The 20,899-nt window shown below is 40.0% G+C and overlaps 1 protein-coding gene across 8 annotated transcripts in view; it reads right to left on the reverse strand.

Annotated features, from left to right (window-relative positions):
• OSBPL3 (oxysterol binding protein like 3) overlaps positions 1 to 20,899 on the reverse strand; it is a 911,347-nt gene that overhangs the window by 288,571 nt on the left and 601,877 nt on the right. For all 8 annotated transcript variants that reach the window (XM_069211408.1, XM_069211401.1, XM_069211406.1 and 5 more), the window contains one exon: positions 5,772 to 5,906. In XM_069211408.1, coding sequence (XP_069067509.1) covers positions 5,772 to 5,906 — 135 coding nt within the window. The remainder of the gene's footprint in view (positions 1 to 5,771; positions 5,907 to 20,899) is intronic.

A 20,899-nucleotide genomic window follows, 5' to 3' on the forward strand; every position in this document is an offset into this window, starting at 1 on the left:
ACATGAATGTTTACTGTCGTGTCGTGTTTGAAGATACTGCAGATGTTAAAGCGTACGTGAAATCTAGTTAATGGGGAACAATTTAAGACAATATGTCAAGATTATATAGAAAAGATAATTTCCAGTGCACCATCAAAGTATAGAGAGATGCTAGAGCAAAGAAGTGACCATAACTAATTATACCAAACTACCAAAGGCTTCAAAAAAATTTGACTTTTGAAGGAAATGCCTTTTAAGTATGTGGTAGCACTGGTCATGTGAAATGCTACAAAGGGGGGAGGATATATTTGGCAGCAACAGCTCAGTGTAAATAACAATTTTTTGTCATCATTTACTATGAATATCGTTGAGGGATTCCATCAGAGCCCGATGTTTAACTGTTAAACAATGTTTAAATATCACGTTTGCATTAATATGTTAAGAAATCCAGTTCAAAACAATGCATTGTTCTACGGACGTTCCCTAGTTAGCTGAATCCGAAAATAAATCAAGCTCCAGGTGCTTGAAAATAAACTTTCTGGCTTGCAGGACTTCTGACTTTGGCAAGGGCTTTGAAGGGAAACAATTAAACGTGGTATGAAAATAAGGGGGAAAAGAAACAGGTTATCTATGCAGTAAGTTATGTTTAAATAACTGTTGAATCACCTAGCGGTCAAGGGAGTTCGAGTTGCACGGGCCTGCCTGTAGGAGATGCTTCTTTGGGCTGGCCTGTAGCCCTGTTTGGCAATGTAGTGAAGTGATGAGTCAGAATGCTTGGGCAGGAAATTCCCCAAACTCTCCCGTCCCGAACTGCCCTTTGCAGGGTTTGTGGACTCTTGGGGATTTTTCATAATTGAGCCCACAAGCTTAAAAGCAGGAGAAAGATTAGTGCGGGACCCCAACACAGGAGAATGTCCAAACAACAAGCGGTAGCCTGCCTATCATAACCACCATCCTCTCAAACACCTCTAATCAGGCAAAAAAACCTTGGATGCAATACTCTCCCAACTGGGTCACGACTTGCTGGCTGGCAAATGTCAAGGGGAGTGATAGCTGATTCTTGCAGATTCAGAACAGCCCCTTCCGCTTATGTGCCACCCTGCAACAAACAGCTGTGGGACATGCCAAAAGATTTGCAAGGGTGCCAAACATGGTGGGAGGCAGAGGGTGTTCGTGGGCTCTTCACGCTAAAAAACTGTACTGCATATCTGATGCAGGCCACAGGAAAATGCAGAATGCCTCAGTGCTACCTGAAAGGCATTGGGAATCCTGGAGACTTCCTCCCAGGACACACAGCGGATCTTATGTATTTCCTCCTTGCCTGGTGCACAAACATAGCTGGCTTTGTGGATTTTTTGTTTTCTCCTGAGCATTGGGGTAGCAGGTCTAATGAAGTCCTAGCGAAAGTTCCACTCACATATAAGTGGAGGATTCCCTAGGACTCTGGTTGAGGTAAGAGGGCATGATGGGAGACCCCACTGACCTGTTCCCAGGTGCCTCTTACTTAGGGTGGGTTTATTGTCCAGGCAGGAAGTAGGAACTGGCACAGACTGTTTCCACCTAAGGCAGAAAAGGTCGATATATATATTTAGCCCACATTAGCAGTGCTGTGGAACATGTTTTTAAGAACTTGCTCAGGTCCTCTCTGCTTAAGAATGAATACCAGTACTGGGAGGAATCCAGAATAGAATAAGGCATCACTATGCAAGACTCTACCTTCTGGGAAAAAATGACCTTCAAAACTTAAATCCAAGGGAAACAAGCAGCATGAAAACACTTTCTGCTGGGAGAATGTACAGCTTTGTAGAGTTGAATCTTAATGCCAGAGTTATACTACCTTCAAGTCACAGAGAGTCCTCTGATTTTGAAGGAAAATTGGTTGGAAGATTTATACATGCCCTCTTGTTTAAGAGGGACTGAGACAGAATTCTTGATGGAAACAAAATTTGGATTCAGAAAACCATCATCTTGTTGAAGACACTGCGAGCTTCCTCAGAATATACGCCAAAGCCTACAGATTTATTAAGCATCAATAATGGATACCACAACTGTTAACAGTGTAACACAACTGAAGGCTCAAGCCTGGCATAAAAAAACAAAAGCGCACCACATGTAGTGCAATGTTTAAAATCTAGGCTGGTGCCATCTCCGAAACAGAGGATGCAAATTGGGGGAGTTTACTTTCATTAAAATTCCTCTTTTAAAAGTCCTATCAATTCAATTTGTTCAAAAACACCAGAACTGCCAGTGTTGGACATAAAATGACAAATCTTCAACTAAAGTGCACAACATATTGTTTGACCAATGCAGGGACTACTGTCTGTATCCCTCCTATTTATCTAACATATGCATCTCTTGCCCCTTGAATTATTACACATTATCCTCTGGCCGAGTTTTGGGACTCGAAGGTTAAGCTTGTTGATCAAGAATATCGTTGTATGACTAAATCCTTCCAATGAGGCAAGTTATACTCACCAAGAAGCAGCAGTAAAGTAAACTTGAGTGCTAAATTCAAGTGGTTGAGAACCAGAACCAGTTGGGCAACTAGAACCACCATCTGGCACAGGATCTGTAGTAAAATGTGTATTGACATGCTCACTAAGGAATTAGCAGGAAGGCATTGAGGACATTCCACAATGAGCCCAGGAGGATATACCTAAAACAATGTTGAAACCATGCTCATCAAGTGCATTCTGAACATTGTTCTTTGCACTTTGAGGTGAAGATGTCCACCTCAGGATATCACCACCAGAGGAAAACAATTTACCCTACACCACTATACAAATACATATGGGTGTGCAAGCTGAATCAGTCAGTAAGTCAGCTAGGATGGTCTGCTTGGATGTGCCCAATCCCTGTTCGATGTTATGTCCTTACCCTTGCCTAATATCACCTCTCAGTTTGGAAATAAAAACAAATAATTTTACCTTGCTCAAGTTTGTAAAAATAACGGTAGTGTTGTTGGTGAGATTTTGAACCATCTTTCCAATGATCAATTAAATGCTTTTGGTGACTCAAAAATTGATTGCATATCCAAGCTTACATGAGGTGCCCTGTCCTCTCGAAGACAGAGAAAATATATGTTGCGTCCCTGGCAGTAACATAGCAAGGATTAAACGGACCGTGGTGCAAGCCAGGAGAATGGCACCTTTGGGGTAGTAAAATACGAGAAGTATTAGGGTTCAATGGGCCCCTCAGGGCTCTGGATATTTTTGCACTGCACCTACTGCATCAATGATAGCTATACCCTTGGTCTCGGGTAGAGCCCATTCAAAGTCGGGAGCATTTCTGAGCACTGTTGTTGGAAGCTAATGCCCAACATGAAGTTATTACTGTTGACTTTCCAGATCACTTAAGGGCTCCTTAGCAATTGGGGACGTTTTTCTTGATCCCAAAGGAAAACAAGGCCAGAAATTCCCTTATGAGATCTTCGACCCAATATGTGGCAGAAACACAGCTGGACATACTGTCTGAGGCTCAAAGCAAACCACCAGGCAGTGGTGGAGGATCACAACCCAGTCGTAAGGTGCTGCCTCATTGGCAATTCTTTCTAAAGGACATTTCCCTTTCTGAAGTGGTGAAACCTTTTCTGCCTCATTGTTAACAAGTGCTCTTATAATCAGTGCTCCTGAGCAGGCTATCGAGGTGGCTTCACAGACTTTGCCATTCAAGCCAAAGCAAAATGACAAAGTCAGCACTTACACATGTAGAACAAGTTCTTGAGATGAGGATACCTGGATAAGCCAGTCATCTAAGTAAGGATAATTTTGATCACTTACCACTCGAATGTGCTGACCGCAACACCACCTTGGCAACAATGTACTGGGCAGTATTCAATGCACAGAGGTAGCAGTTGCAGATAGAACACTTCCTTTATGGTGAAGGGTGTGTACCTAGAGAGCGGACCTCCAGACTGAGATGTGGAATTATGCATCCTGTAAGTCTACTGCACATAATCAATTACCAAGCAGAAAACTGTTTGAAAGAGAGAACTTCGCAGACATAGTATCACTAGACGTTTAGGATATATAGGTGGGAACATTAGCCAACCTTTCTTTTTGAGAGGTAACACTTTCCTCGATGTTGCATTGGAGACATCAACTACATCAAGAAGTCAGCTTGAACTTTTAGACTACCTGTATAGTGGAACAGATGAGTTGTATTCATGGCATCTGAAAGTCTTCATATTGGAGATCTATTGATGCTCTGGACATTACAAATGTAATCAACCCTGCCTCGTTATGATTACAACTACCTTTCTCTCACCAACTATTGTACATGCTTCATCACAGAACATCCGTTGCTGGTATTAACCTTCAATTTTTCCATGTCCAATAGATGAACTGAAATTCTCTTGGTTTGCAGAATAGCAGGCCTACAAAGTTGTGTATCAGCTGCAATAGAAACCAGTCTTACTTGGATATTATAATTTAGGGCTTTAACTAGGGCTTTAAAAAAGGCTGAGGTGTGGGACCCTCACCTCTCAGGAGAACATGTGTCAGTAGTCGAGTAAAAACAAATAACATTTCATCTAGCTGAAGATGTAATTTACCCTGGCACCATTTGGACACCAATAAACTGATAGTATGATTAAGGCATCCTGTACTACATGCACTGCTATTAACAAACACTAATTGTGCCACATTCCACTGCCTTGTTACAGTTGTGAACATGAAAATATGTAACCCATGCTCTCAGCAATTAAGAAGTATTGGGTATTTTTCCTGTTTAAGGTACAGGATCACAATCTGAAATCTGCACTTTTCAGAACTCTCGTGGGTAGAGATTTTCGAGTTTTTTGGAATCTGCATAAGTTATTCAGGTAACAATTAGAAACCTGTGAATGTTGCACGCTTCCAGTTAAATTACTAGAAAGCCTTTTGTGAATTCCATGCTAAAATTATTCTTTTTTCTATATACGTAATACACTGTTCCTTTTGGAGGAACCCATTCTTCCACATCGCATTATTTAGAGGCGGAGCAGGGGCGCTTTTCCATACCTTTTCTGTCTTGGAAAAGAATGCACTCCAGCCCTTAAGAGTAGTATATCTCTGATCATTTCCATGAGTGAGAGGTGTTGGGGGAAGGGAGGGATGGAGAGCGGTTTGTGAACACAAGTTCGTTCTTGTGTTCATAAAGTTGCAGAACATTCCCGCCCTAGACTGTCCACTGCCATCCACAGGCTCAGATTTACCCACACTACAACCCTGTGGCGTAACAAAGAACCCGCAGTCCCCGCGGCTGGGGGGAGGGGGGGGGGGCGAGGTCCAGGACCCCCCCCCCCCCCCCCCTCAGCACAGAGCACTGTGCAGGGGCGGCAGGCCTCTGACTGGGTCCTGGTGGACGGGCCTCAAAGTACTTTGTAGAAGGCCCCCCTTAAGTTTCGTTACACTACTGCTACAGCCTCGGTCCCTAAATCATTTTAGGAGTGCATTAGAAAAATGTGAATTAGAAAAATGGTTTTGCGCCCATAATAACACTCGTATGATTGACGCACAACAGTTGTATGAATCAGGTAGATATTTGTTTGTCCGTGAATTTAAATGATTGAAATAAACTAAAGGTGCACACGACATACATCAATAGACCTGCATTCCATTGCGTGGCTAAAACTTAAACCTATTTTACACATATTTAGGGTCTTTTAGATTCATGCATTTTCTGACACTGTTTTCACATAATTCCCTCTGAAACGCTTTTTGTTCTGGTAAAAGTGATACATTTAACTCAAGATGTAAAGAAAGGGTCAGGACAAAGCGTAAGTAAAATTATTTCTGAAAGGGACCTCTAACCTCATTTTCTGAAGAGCTTGCAGACAGCAGCACTTCCTGCGCATCAAAAAACTCGGTGACAGACTCGGCGATGGACAGCCGGCTTTCGCTCGACAGCTGGTGGTGGAGAGGTCGACGTCCTTCATTCCGCTTTTCCTGTCAATGAAAGATTTGGTAAAATACATTGTTAGAAGCTTCATGGGGGAGGCACATCACACACAGCAGGCATACAAGGTGTACGGAGCAATGTAGGAGGACGTTCGGTGGGGGGCGGGGCGTACATGCGGATGGTCGTGGCTCAGCATGCATCTCCGGGAAAACGGAGCATAGTTTTGGGAAATATTCCCGCTAATAACAGGATTCCTTTGCGAAACAATGTTGCTAATGGTAAATTGTTTAATATCAAGGTTTTATTGCTTAATTTATGAATTTGAAAAAGTACAACACTGCCTAGGTTTAGTAGGAGAAAAGAAAATGCGGGCAAATAGTTTTGTTAGGAAAAACAATAGTTTGCTTCTATGTAGCCTTTGTATCAAGCTTCTGCCTTTCCTAAGCGTTGCAGATAACGCGTTACTATGACCCATTTCACTGGAAGGCAAAGTCCAACATGGGAAGGATGCAAGGCAGTTTGCCTTAGAAGTCGAGGCCTGCAGATTCCAGCTGTAGGTGCCAGTGAATTTCTAAGTTAATTTAAGTTTAAATGATATTTTCATATACAGCTCATGGATATGCAATAGTAAATAAATATCCCCATTTCCCAAATTCCCATAAGACCTCATAGCCAAAGCAGGGCCTTCAAACTTCACGAAGAGGATAGAATGGCAGAGTCTGACGCAGCGGTGCCACTCAAAGCTCCGCGGGCCAAGAAAGGAAGACTCAGACGTTTAACGATCACATTCTGTACGACTTCGGACTCTTGAGAAATCTATAGTCAACATACTTTGACCTCCGTTCAGGCACGCCAAACTCCATTGGGTTTTAAAAGAGAACAAAGGTTATGTTAGAAAGGATGTATTAAAAACGTAAAACCCCAGCAGACAAAGCTATTACAAATCACTACCTTTCTACATAGCATGTTCTGAAAAGAGACTGACTCAGCACACCCAGAAACATAGCTTCACAACTCTACCATCTAGACATAAACAGATCCTTCTGTCAGTTGCAAATCACTACACCATATATGCAAGTAATCGTCCTCACTTTTCAATGATGCAATCCACAAAAATCAGTGCTGTGGCCACACTATCAGGCATCTTATTCCAGGCGGCATGAGTGCCCACTCTGCAATTTCCCTCACATTTAAAATTAGTTCCAACATGTTATAAATGATGTTTGCGAATAAATAATTTGCTTTGCACATATGAATTATATGGTGCACAATAGGTTTATTAATTTATTAATGTGTGTATAGGTTTCTTAACTTCAGTAGGCCTGAAGTATTATTTCGCAAGCAGCAATGGAAAATCACTTGTTTATTTTGTCCCCTCTGACCTGAATTCTTTCCTTAGGGTGCTAATGCAATATTGAATGTTGTATTGTATTGTATTGTATTGTAGGCAAGAGACATGTTTCAGCTGTGGAACAGAACAGGAAATCTGTGGTTCTCATGTGAAATGAATTAGCCTAGTTTATTGTGTGTTGTGAGAAAGGAACTGCAAGTAACAAATCGTTAGAACATATAATATTTTGGTGGAATTACATGAAGGCACAGTATAAACAATGGACTTTTGCTGAGATTTCTGAAAGCAGCAAACTTAGTCGCACCATCGCCTGTTATTGGATGCTGAATCTGACGTCTCAGATGTGCTCACCTGAAGGACGAATTGAAAAGACTGCAGTTATTTTAATTAGTGAGAAACTGTCTTCAGAGAGATTCCCTCATGCCTCGAAGCTGCCCAGAACTCTGTCCACTTCTGTCTCAAGTCTGCTCTCTCTCACCCCTATTCTCAGTCTCCACGGTGATTTTCTTCCTCAGTCTTAACTGCCCTATTCTGTTACATAGTTCAGTACTAATTAGGCCAACTAATCCTGGACTTCTGATTGTCCTATGTGCAGTCCATGTTCTGCACCATTCTGATGCTGCTATCAACTGACGCCAGAAGACAGTGACTGTCCTACTTAATGCAGCATCCTGTATGCTGTCCCATGAGGAGAGGTATTACTAAATGTGGTCTTTTGTTTCTCTTTGTTAGTAATTTACACCAGCATATTTTTATAGTGAGTTATTTCAGTTAGATGTTTTTCCAAATTATTTTGTCTTTTATTTTTGCTTTTGCCCGCATGTGTCAGCCCGTTCCCACACATGCAAGTCCCAATTCTGGTTAATGTTAGTAGCGGCCCAGCTGTGAACCTGAATTTTAAAAGTGAATGTTAAATTGTAATTTGATGATTTACTGATACCACCATCATCTACTTTGAATTCTAATATTAATGTTCATGTTGTGTTGCTGCTAATCTACATAATTCTTTTGGATTGTCTAACAGTATAGATGTTTAGTAGGTTGAATCTTTCCAGACGTTTTGGTCAGCCTATGGTTTTCACATATGTTTATAATTTAGTCTTGCGCACCATATTTGTGACATTGATTGTAGGATTGTAATGAAGCTTTGAAACTTTATTCGGTTTGGTGTCGGATTAAGTGTTAAATTGCTGATTGTGTACAATATTGTTTATGGTATAATGCAATTGATTAGTTATTAAATGATTCTGGCTACTAAACTATTTGCCAAGTCCAAAGATTCAGTCGACCTCATTAGGTGCGATTGGTGATGGTGTCTCACCTGAGTGCTGGTGGTTGTGGAGCCCGGAACCGGAGAGTAGAAACTTTTCCAGGAGCCCAGCACTCTAGTGCTCGAACAGTTATGGTAGCAAAGCTGTATTTTTGTCCTGTGAGGAGAAGACTCTGAATTTGTCCACATTGTGAGTTGTTTTTGGTGTAGTGTAAGGATTGATGAAATCTCAGAGTTGTGTTACAAGTGTACGGTATGTGTTTTGAGTAGGGTTTTGCGCTTGCAATGCTTTGGCAAATCGCGGTGAAGTGTGATATATGAAGTGAAGTAGGGAATTTGCGTACTCCAGGGTAATTGAGTAGTGAGCTTGCATACTCCTGGTATGAGAGTGGGGAGCCGGTGTACTTCAAGTGAATGTGGCGCTTTGTGCTCAAAAGATGTCCACATGGTTGTTGATGTTAAAAGGCCCTGCATGGCCTAAAACTCCAGAGTAGTATTGTACAAGTGTCTGGAGACACTTGGTTAATTTATTGTCTGCAGGCAAGGTGTTGGTCAATTGAGTGGTGTCGACAATACTAGTAGTATCTCCCTTGAGTGTATGAGTTGTTGGTTGGTATTAGGTGAGTCCTGAGTACATATGGAGGATCCGTACCAATCAGAATAAGGTTTGTAGGTCAAATCTTACTTGCGTATGTGAGAAAGCCACAGTCCGAAGAGTAGCTGGTTGTGTGAAAGGCCACAGTAAACATTTCCGTACAAATCCGAAGTGGTTGATTTCTACCCATAGTGAGCAGACAGTTTTTGGTTTTGAGCTTGCAAAATTTTGCATTTAGGTTTTGCGTGAGAGGTGTATGAGACAGCTCTGAAGTGAGTCGCAGCTGCTGAACGGGTAAGTGTGAAGTCATTTGGTCCATGCTGGGATAGGTTGGTTGGTGAGAAAAGCCGCGCCTGGTTGGTGGACAAGACTGCACAGGTATAGGTTGAGAACAGCTCGTAAATAGGATTGTTGGAACGAAAGTGACTCTCTGCTTTTGTAAATTTTGTGTTTTTTTAAATAGATTGGTGTAAAAATGTTTTTAAAAGCTTTAGAAAGTACGTTGAAAGGAGAGGTCTTTATTCCAGTTAAGGAGGGAGGGCCTACCCCACCTGAAGGCACACAGTATTTGAGGTAATGGAAGAGAGAGGAGTTTCAGTATGTCTTCAGGTAAATCAATGGTGCAAAATAACCGAGAAGGAAGGCACCTTAGCTTTTCCTAGTTATGGAACCTTTAATTTTAGATTTTTGGAGAACCTGAGAAGGGAGATGTACGAATCAAAGTACCTTCGTAGACCTGCACAATTTGAAGCACTTGCTAATTGGTAAATAGTTGCGAGGCAAAAAGAAACCCCAAAATTTGAAAGGAGAATGAGGAAAGCAGAGAAGACAATATCAGAAGCTAGGTGGGATGCAGAGCAGAGAATGTGGAGAGCAGATACATTACATGCAGCAAAGTTAATTCCAGCAATTACACAGGAGGGTGATAGGAGTGTTAAGCCCAAAGCCAAAAAGAAATCTGAGGAAGATACAGAACAGAAATCGGGTGAAAATAAAAGGGTAGCAGATGTCAAGAGTAATTCAGATGATGAATTTATGATGAATTTATAACTCACTTGTTGCAGAATCGTGCCCCCCAACGTATAATGCAGTTAAATCAGTAAGTCAGAACATAGTCCTGAGTGATGCCACAGCTCCAGTTGCACAAAGCCAGGTTCAGATAATTCCAAACGTGCCTCCTGCAAATCCAACAGTTCCAAATGTTAATACAGTTCTGAATGTCCCAATTCACGGTATGCCACAGCCACTTCAGAATGCATGGATGGGCCAGTTTGAGTCCACACCTGTACAAACACCTACATAATTTATGACTTGGAGACAGACCATGCCAATGTATTCCCCAGTAATGAGACAACAGAATGTTTCTCTGAATAAGTCAAATCAGGCTTTTAGTACAGTATTAACTGGCCAGAATAAAGGATTAATGGTCCCGCAAAGTCAGTCGAATTTGTCAGGTCCAGAAGCTTTAACAGTTTCCGTAACCATAGATCCAGAAGTCCTGTTGTACGTCCCAGGTAATAAGGGTCCTCAGATTTCAAATCCAGTATCAGCAATGAATTAACCTTTTGGAACTAATGCAGAAATGGAGACTTAGCACTGATGTGCCCGCTAAGACCCCTATGAATTCTTTCGGTTCGAGCCAAACTCATAATGCAGGTTGTCCACTGATTGATGTGACATCAGGTAAATGAAATTGTAGTCCTCGGTTGTCCTGTAGTACCAAATCCGTCTGTGATTTTATTTCAATTTCCATGTGAAGCAGAATGGTTTTCAGTCATTGATTTGGCCCAAGCATTTTTCTCAGTGCCATTGCAAGAGGATAGTCAGTTCTTATTTTCATTGCAATTTGGCAACTGTGAGTATTCATGGTGCCGTACTCCACAGAATTTTTCAGACTCACCGTCCATTTTCAATCAGATCCTGAAGAAATATTTAGAGTTTTGAACATGCTGTTTCAGTCTGCTTTAGTGCAGTACAATGATGACCTGATGGTTGCGACCAATACACGTGAAGCTTGCAGGCAAGATACCATAGCATTGTTGAATCATTTGGGCAAGAACGGACAACAAGGTTTCCCCTGCTAAATTATAGTTTTGTCAGAAAGAAGTGAGGTATTTTGGTCACCAAAATGAAAAAGGTGTGAGGAAAGTATCCCAAGAAAGAGTGCAACAATTATGCAAATAAATCCCAAGGTTACACAGAGATGTCAGAATGTTTTGGGGCATGGTGAGCTATTGGCACCAATGGATCCTGAATGTTTTAGCAATTCTGAAACTGTTGCAAAAGCTGACATATCTGCATAGTCCCCTTAATGAAGAGTGCATGAAAGCTTTCACTGAGTTGAGAGAGAGTTTGTGCAGAACTCCAACTTTGGGAATGCTTGATTTAACAAAAGGTTTTGCACTGTTATGTCATGAACGTGATGTTTGCCCGGCTTTAACTCTTGTTGTCCCACCCTCAGTTGAAGTACTCCTTTCCAGGTTGAAGACCCAATATTTGACCAATACCCGTCTTACCCATTATGAGTTACTGATCCTTGGATCTGCAAATATATCAGTCAAGAGGAGGGCAGTCTTAAATCCTGCCACATTAATGCCTATAAATGTTGATGACTCAGTTGATGTTAATGAAATGGAACATGACTGCCTCAATGTCACTGAACTGTGTACCAAACCCAGACCTGATATTCAGGATACTCCTTTAGGGGAGAATGACCAAGGTTATGCAGTTTGCACCCTTTCAGGAGTCGAAGCCTCGAGGCTTCTGGGAGTTGTTTCTGCCAAAGTAGCCAAACTGGTTGCTGTTACAAGAGTATGCTGCATATCAGAGCAGCTCAAAGTGACAATATTCACAGATTGTCAAGATGGATTTGGTGTTGGCCATAATTTCGGGCAGTTATGGCACCAGAGAGGTTTCATGACCACGACGAGATCGCCCATTTGAAATAGTGAAAGAATTAATGATTTGTTAAATGCTTTACAGTTACCTGATAAGATTGCTATTGTCAAGTGTGTGGCCTACCAGAGGTCAAATGACAATGTAACATTGGGCAATGCCTATGCTGACCAAATTGTCAGATATTGTGCACTCCATTGCATCACCTTCTATGAAGAGTGGAGTAATGAAAGTGACACCAGTGAGATAAATCAAAATTTCTGGATGTCAGTGGTTGATACCTGTGCAACAGAGGAAGAGCACAGATGTTAGATAAAAGCATGTTGTGCTCAAAGAGAAGGAGATGATGTCTTTATTTTAAATGAAGGGAAGGTCATGTTGCCAGATTGTTTGCTGAACTCAATGGCTAGATATTATCATGGTCAGGTTCCTCTCGTCAGAGATGCAATGATTCACACTTTCAGACATGGTACAACCCCAGACTTAGATTTGTTGCAGAAGCGGTTTGTCGCAGATGTGTTACATGCCAACAAATGAATGTAGGGGAACTTACAGAGTGGTTAATTTGAGCCACATAAGCAGACTGGGAGGTCCATTTAACAGAATGCAACTTGATTTCATTGATATGCCTGCCTATAATGTATTGAAGTATGTGTTGGTCATTGTGCGATATTTTTCCCAGATGGATGGAGGCTTATCCAACAAGTAGAAATTATAGTCTCACTGTAGCTAAGCTGCTGCTCAAGTAATTAGTTCCAAGGTATGGATTCCCAACTTCTCTGGAATCAGATCGAGGAACTCATTTTAATGAGATCATAAAGTTATTGCGTGCAGCACTGAACACTGAGCAAACATTGCACTGCAGTTACAGACCGGAGGCATCTGGATTGATGCAGCAAATGAATGGAACACTGAAAGCTCGATTGGCAAAGGTTTGCACCTCTACAGCGTTGAAATGGCCTGATGCATTGCTACTTGTCCTGATGAGCATGAACAGCACAGCACCCCTGACAAGAAGATAGGACTGTCTCCCCCATGAAATCCTGATGTGTTGTGCAATGAGGCCATTAGAAGTACCTGCAAATGCACTTGTGAACATAACTGATGACTTAGTGCTGGATTATTGCAAAGATCCAGCTCATGTGGTTTGCTCTTTATCTCATCAGGTTGAAGCAGCAACAGTGGAAACAGCTCAGGAACAGTGTCACAGCTGGAAAGCTGGTGATTGGGTCATGGCAAAGAAGCATGTGTGGAAGAATACTTGGTCAAGTCTAAATCAGTCCCTGGATTTTTGATCCTGAAGAAAGCCACAGTGACTTTACTAGCACAATTTCTCTGGCTGAAATATGTTGACCAATTACTGATCAATCATCAGGATCTGAGAGATGAATATTGTTTCACTTGACATCCACCACTGGCTGTAATTGGGCTACTTAGTGGACATCCTGGAGGTAGTTTTAAAATTTGCTTGTTTACCTCACTTTGGAAAAAAAGAAGAAAAAAAAGAGCTGCCCTGAACTTGGTGACTTAGGTGGGGACCCCCTGATGAAGCATGCCACCAACTAGGTTGGTTGGGAGGGTTTTTCTCTAAAACATATTGAGTTTGTACAATTAAAAGTCATTGGACATGACTGTCAAATGAAAGTTTATATGCTGGAGCCCCCAACAACCTAATTCACAAGCTACAAGCTTCAGAAAATGGCATAATTATACTTTTGGAATTTTTGGTATCATGGGCAATGATCTAGCAGTTTAGAAATCTCTAATTTGGCCTTCAAAGAAATGTTTACAGTTGCCTAACCTGTCAAATTGTTTTTGGTCAGGGGCCTCCACAAATATGTGGGATAGATTAAGCTACCTCTGTGCATCCCTTTGGTTTTCCTGTCTATGAACTAAGGACTCTCAAACTTTTCAGCATTTCTAACCCTTTCAAAGGAAAGTGTTGTTTTCCACTTAGGTCCAGCTATCTGACCAAACCTGCCAGAGACACTAGGAACTGAACCTAACAATCCAGGATTTACTAAACTATTACCAGATTTGTTCATGGAACATTACGTTCCTGCTACTTGTACTTCATTCTCTGTCGAAGTATACATTTGTACCTGTAGATGGCCTAGCAGAACGTAGTGTGCATTAACTTACTCATGCCTCAAATGATATAGGTGGTGAGTACATATGTGCCACTCTAGTGCACAAAAATGCATTTACTTTTGCTAATGCCGTTTCTAATTAACAGAATCATGTTTAACAGAAATATGCAAATTAAAATTGCACTTACAACTGCAGATATCCCATCACTATGTTAGTTTTTCCACTGTTGTAAGATTAGGGGCGAAACAATCAGTGTTCTCATGGAGAGGAGGAGGGTTTTGGCATTGATCACTGGTAATGCGATAGACATCACAAATGACGTCCACAAAGACAGGAGCAAATTTAGTGTGTCAAAAGGGTGTGAAACATGACTTTTGGCCACCGTGTATTTGCATTGGGTGGAGGGAGCAATGACCTTCTACACAGGGCAAAATAGTTTACCTTTCGAGAAAAAGAGGACAAAAAGTAAATGAAGAACTTTGAGTAGCCATAAACAAGTAACATTTTTGCTGGTGGAAATTCAGCCAGTTTAACGTTTAGCACAACTACGTTGATTTTTAGACACTCTATAAATGTGTGCTTTCCGTTTTTTAGGAACCCATTAAAAGATGTAAATCTAATCAAATCTTAGGTGGAAATCTACAAGAGTAGATGTATGATTTTAAAAATTCCAATTTGAATGAAACACTCAGTAAAGAACCTCTAACTCTGGCTAATAATAATAATCATAATAATAATAATAAATAAAAAATAAAAAAACAATTGTGAGTGGTTCATTAAGCAGTGTCTCTCTTTGTACCCATCCGGCTTCCAGAAAAAAAAAAGTCTTTGGTGAAGCCAAATACAACATCATTTAGTTTCCATCATTATACACAACACAGCAACAAGTAAATTCAATGTATTCTTCTGTCCACTAACAATAAATCCAACTTCTCCGGGTACAGTGGATCATACAATTTCAAATGTCTTCATCCCAGTCCCAAAGAGCACCAGAGTGCAGACTACTAGGTTTACTCCAAGACATCCGGGGATTGTTTTAGAGAAAAGGGTTCAACTGCACAAAAGTACACCTTCTCTACACAGATGTCATCAAATTGAGGAGCAATACATTCAAGATGCCCCTACTGAGAATGCCACCATATCATTTTAGGTAAGTACAGCTACTTTTAAGTAAACACAGAGGTAAAATAATTTAATTTTATTACAATTAAGTGAGGGGTTAGGATTAGCATTACATTTTTAGTTTAATTTAGTGTATTTTAAGATCAAATAATAATAAAGATAAATTATTTCATTAGACCTAACTGAAGTAATGTGAATTAACTTATGGTAAAGGTTAGACATTTTTTTATTCAAATAATTAAGATTTAATATTTAAAATCATTTAATTTATATACTTTGATATAAATTCATAGTTATGGCTAAACATATAGTAAATGCTAAATTAAACAATTTATAACTAATTAAGGAATATAGTTAGGGTATTTTTTGTTTATTTTAGTTAAATTATCCCAATATAAAATATATGGGGTTCAGAGTTACTTATTTACTTTAACTTACTTTAAATTACATCAGGGTAACAGTTAGGACTCACATTAAGTTTAAATTAAAATGACTATACAGTATATTTAAGTTTATGAAAAGTATATTCAATTAGGAAATGTTATGATCAGTAGTACGTCCATATTAAGAATAATTATTAAATGTAATTTAAACCGGTAATTTAATTCAGGTAAGGAATACCTATTGAGTTTATTGGATATAAATATGTTAAGAATATGGTAAACCATTTAATTTAACTAATTCAGGAGTAAGATTAGCATTATAAAATATATAAGTTTGTTAAATAAAATGTAAATAATAAAATAAACAGTCAATGTAATTGCAGGATTGGGGGTAATGGGGTTGAAGCAGTGGTGAAATACATTAAATACATACCTTGCTGCCCTAACATCTGTTGAGGTAATGGAACAGATGTAGCTTACCCTGAAGGTACTGGCCCTCAAGGTAAAAACATACAACTGCCACAAGGCTTGGAGATTCATAATTGTAAGTGAGAGGCATATTCTTCAATGTCCTATATTCAAGGACTAATTAACTGAGGCAACTTCCCAAAGCAAGTTAAAACAAAAACAAAAACAAATCCGGGAAAAAATAGGGTTTGTTCTTAATCAAAAAGCAACTACCAAAATTGACAACTTTCTAACTACAGAACCAACAGAGACCAGGGTCACCGTCAAAGCCACAGCAATTGAATCACAAGACAGCCTTCATTTGCTGATTTGCCCTGCTGAAGGAGATCTGACTTGTAGAAAAGTTTCTGAGTTTGAAGGTAGAGGGCTTCGATGAGATGGACACCCAGCAGCAACCAATCGATGTTGAGGGATTCCTGAACATGGACTTCGGATTTTGCCTCATCAGAGCTTTCCCGTCTTCATCAATGACTGCAATGGGACGCCACTTTTCAGCAACTTGCCATCATTGAGCCCTGCTTCGGATCTATCATGCCCCGCTGACGACTCATCGATGACCACTTTTTCTCCAGGAAAGTTTCTTCGTCAAAAGGTAAACTTTACACTTAGACGAACCTGGTTCCTGTATTCAACCTGCGCACCATTGTGGTCAGACTTAACATATGATTTTGAACCAGTCTAGAGTGACCAGATGTCTGCAGTTGGTGCTCAGTGCCGTTTGGTGCTATTTTTAATTCACTTGTTAAAAACTCACATCTTCAGTTCAACTTATTGGATATTTGTTATTTTGGTTCCATTTTATTTATTAAAATAATCCCTATTTTTTTAAATTAAGTTTGGATTTTCCTTGTGTTGTCACTTTATAACTGTTTCTTCTGCCATATATTGATGCAAGGTTCAAGATGCTAGGCTTCTCCACATTTGTGATGCAGCACGAATTCTGGTCTACAGTTTGTAACAGAAACGCGAAATTTCTCAAAACACCAATTAAACATATTATGCAGGATGTAAATGTGAGTGTCCCCTCCAAATGTAAAGGCCTTATATTTATTCTAATAAATACTAGAAATTGCCATGTGGGTAAATGAGCACACATACCACAATGTGACGGCTAGATTACTACTTTTAAGCAATTAGATTTGCTTTTAGTGGCACTTGGGGCCTAATGTTATTCCTCACAGAATCAAGTTAGGACTAATTAATCACCTCTTTCCTCTTCATGACTATGTGGTGGTTGCCCAAAGAACTTGCACTAATTTGTAATGCTTTTGTACCTCTAATTTTCTTCCTTTTATTGTAGGGTTTAATAACATCTCCCTATAAATTGCATTTTAATGCATTTTAAAATTATTGGGAAAAAAATATATATTTTTCAAGGTAACCCATGAAAGCAACAACAGATACACACATTTTGAGTATTTTAAGTATGGCTAGAGAGAGTGGGTTCTTTGAGATGCACCAACATTTAAATTGATCGACCTACAAAGGTAGATGAATGGTGAAACAAAGTTATAAGGGAGATCAAAGAAACATCCACAGGTATGGTTCCATCATTAACATTTCAGAGCATTGTTTCCTGTGGTTCTGCTTTATTTTACACGTCAGAAACTGTGAGATAGGATGTTTGTGTACATCTTTATGAAAAAAAGCGTTTACACTTTACATGCCTTACATCTTAATCTAGTGAAATGCGCTTATGCCTTAAAAAAGGCTTGGCTTATTTTTGTTTGTTCGTAAGATCAACAATGAGTTTGAATGGAGTTTCAAGATCAGGTAGTATATGAATGCATATAACATTTCTAACACTGAACAATGACAATTTAAGGGGCAAAATAAGAGCAACAGAACTTGGATCAAGAGCCATCGTATTTTCAAGAACCATTAATTTCGATGGACTTGCCTATTTTTTTACCATAACAACATTTTTGCTATCTCTACCAATGGGAATTTTGAAAACAATAAAACAATACCCATTAAAACAATATTTTAGTCTTCTTCATCATGTGTTCCTTTAATTTCATAACTAAAACACATATGCAACACTTAAAATACTAAGGCTCTTTTAACAAGTGGCCTGTAAATTCTGTTGGTCTCGGAAACAAGGGTTACCAGGCCCAGCAGAATAACAAGTGTGTTTTTCACATGCAGATGTAGCAGAAATGTGTGTGAAAGATAGCATGGAATCATCAATTCCCATGTTAGTCACCAAAAAAGTTGTAATCCCTGTAATATGCCTGCATGTGGAATTACCGAGACCCTGGGTATGGAGACAACATGATTTTACATGTGCCATTCATAATGAGGGCTTTAGTGTTGAGGTGTGAACGTAGCAGAGACACCATGTAAGCATTCCACAGGGCTACACAGTAAGAAGCATAATGAAAGGGGAAGCAAGCACAGATTAACGGCATAGGGAATAATGCAACACATGCTGTTTTTGGGTATCAAGCAGATGAACGGGGTAGGATTAAGGTGAAATGATGAACAGGACAAGACAGGATATCTGCAGTGTACCAACCTTCATAGACCCTGGAGTTGGTTGTGCAATGGTAGCTGAATCAAGAAGCATAGATTCGGCATGTATTCTGCGCAACCGGTCTTTAAGCTCTGAGTTTTGTGCAATGGCCTGGAATATTTAAATAAATATGGTGGGGTAAAATCATCCAAAGAGATACACATGGACCATGGTGTTTGATTGTTAAATTTGTACATCTGGAACATGCAAGGCACACTTATCTCATCCAGTTGCCATTGATACTTTACTTAGTGGTATTTTACAACAATATAACAATATGTTGAGCTCTTAAGATTTCACATTTGTCACGATTTGCATTTTCAAATCTTTTTGCTGTTGCTCGTGGAGCAAAAATAGCATAAGGCTGTTTAGAAGAATGTCATTTTGTGTGGATTACAAATTTGGTAAGGCAGAACTGGGTCGACACGGGTTACACACTATAATGACAACAAAGCAGGTTGTTTCCCAGCACTACACTCTGTGTCTCTGGATACACTAACATGGGCTAAGGAGTAAATGGCGATCAAGAGTGACCGCAACCAAAGTGAAAGTGTCTAAACTTTACAGAACCTACTGCACCACAGTCGAAAGCGACGGTCACAATGACAATGCTACAACCCACATACATATTTCAAAAATATATTGGTGAATAGCTCACAAATATTCTACAAAGATGGATGCTGAAACTCCAAGAGAATACACCTGTGCTAATTCCTCATCATCCTATGTACTTGGAGCTCTTGTAAGTGAAGAGAGGAATGGAGCGGAATCATCCATTCCTGTTTAGTTGATGACTGCAACTGTTGTGGATGAGCAAAAGCATGAAGCATACATGTGCTTGGATGACAAGTAATTACATAAAGGGCTTCATGTACAAAGAGGTTCAGCGTTCGCAAACCCTCTAATTCAGTAAATTAGAGGGTCTGCGAACATTAATATCCTTTCTAAGAAGTCCCAAACCAATTTGAAGATTTGGAAAGGTTTTCCAATTCGTTAAAAGGGTTTAGGAATCATTAGAAATCGATATTTAGAAAGGGAATGTTGAAGGCATCTCTTTGAAATACAAATTCCTTATGGCAAGTATTAATGTTTTGTGACCGAAATACGATGTAAAACATTAATATTTTACCACCAATTCAAAGGAGGTATTAAGGCATTCACAAACTGGAAAGGGTAACCAAGGGACCCCTTCCCCCTTTGTGAACGTTGACAACTTGTGTCACTTTTTTTTTCCCCCATTGAATCCCATTTCATCTTGTTTTCCCTTAAGGAAAACAGACTGCTAAAAAAAGATTGCTTTAATTAAAAGTATTCTTAGACAATTTGGCCTGCTGACCCACGCAGGCCACTATCCTTCTGACTGTGGCCAGAGTGGGTTGCAATTTGTAATCTACCTCATTCATATTAATGAGGAAGGTGAAATTTTAGCTAACTACTATTGGTAATGTGAGAACTAATCTACTAGTAACTAGTATATAGGTTATTTCAGAAAATGCCAGTGCATTCAGTAAAAGTTGGTGCACAAATTGCAACTACTTTTACAGAATCAATTTTAGTACATTCCAAATAGGAAATCTTAAATTGCAAATCATTATTAGTGGTACTTTACAATTTCTTATTTGAAATCTTTGTATGAAGTCCGAGTGTATTGTGAGTTATTTGGGCCAATTCATGTTTAGTAATTGAGCGCTTAAGCAGGTACGAGCGTCGCCCTCACCAACCAGCAGCAGCTACAAAACATTTACAATAAAACGATAATAAACTATGTTTATTATTGTTTTATTGTAAAATGGGCGCGGCTTCGACAAGCATGGAGAAGGAGTGCACAGCACCCTCAGTGTGCATGTATGTTTGGCCGGCCGTCTAGGGCCGGACAAATACACATGCGTACTGTGCTCTCTCCAAACCGCCACTATGTTGCTGGGTTCGAGACTGCAGTCAGAGAGACTCCCACTCTGCCTCTGAGTGCCCTGGCTTGGCTCTCTGGCAGCAGCAGGACAGCAGCGTTCTGATTGGCCGCAGGGCAGGCTGGGAGCCTATGCCTGCAGCTGCAGTGGAGGCAGAGGAGCGACGTGGTGGTGGAGACAGTGGGGAATCAGGGGTGATTTGTGGATTAATAAATTTTTCTCTCTGCTATCCCCTCCCCCTGCCCCTTCAATGCACTGCTCCTGCGCTTAAGGCTAATATTCTTTCAAACACGTACAAATTACCAGTAAGCACCTATAAAAATAAATAAAAAAAACAGTATTCATTGGACTTGTATGATCAACTGACACTTTTCTGTTTAAAACAGAAAGTATGATAAGATATGCAGATAGTTGTCAGTGAGACTCCTGTCAATTCAACTGCA

The sequence above is a fragment of the Pleurodeles waltl genome, chromosome 10, assembly GCF_031143425.1.
Source record: "Pleurodeles waltl isolate 20211129_DDA chromosome 10, aPleWal1.hap1.20221129, whole genome shotgun sequence".
In the NCBI taxonomy this organism is placed as follows: Eukaryota; Metazoa; Chordata; class Amphibia; order Caudata; family Salamandridae; genus Pleurodeles; species Pleurodeles waltl.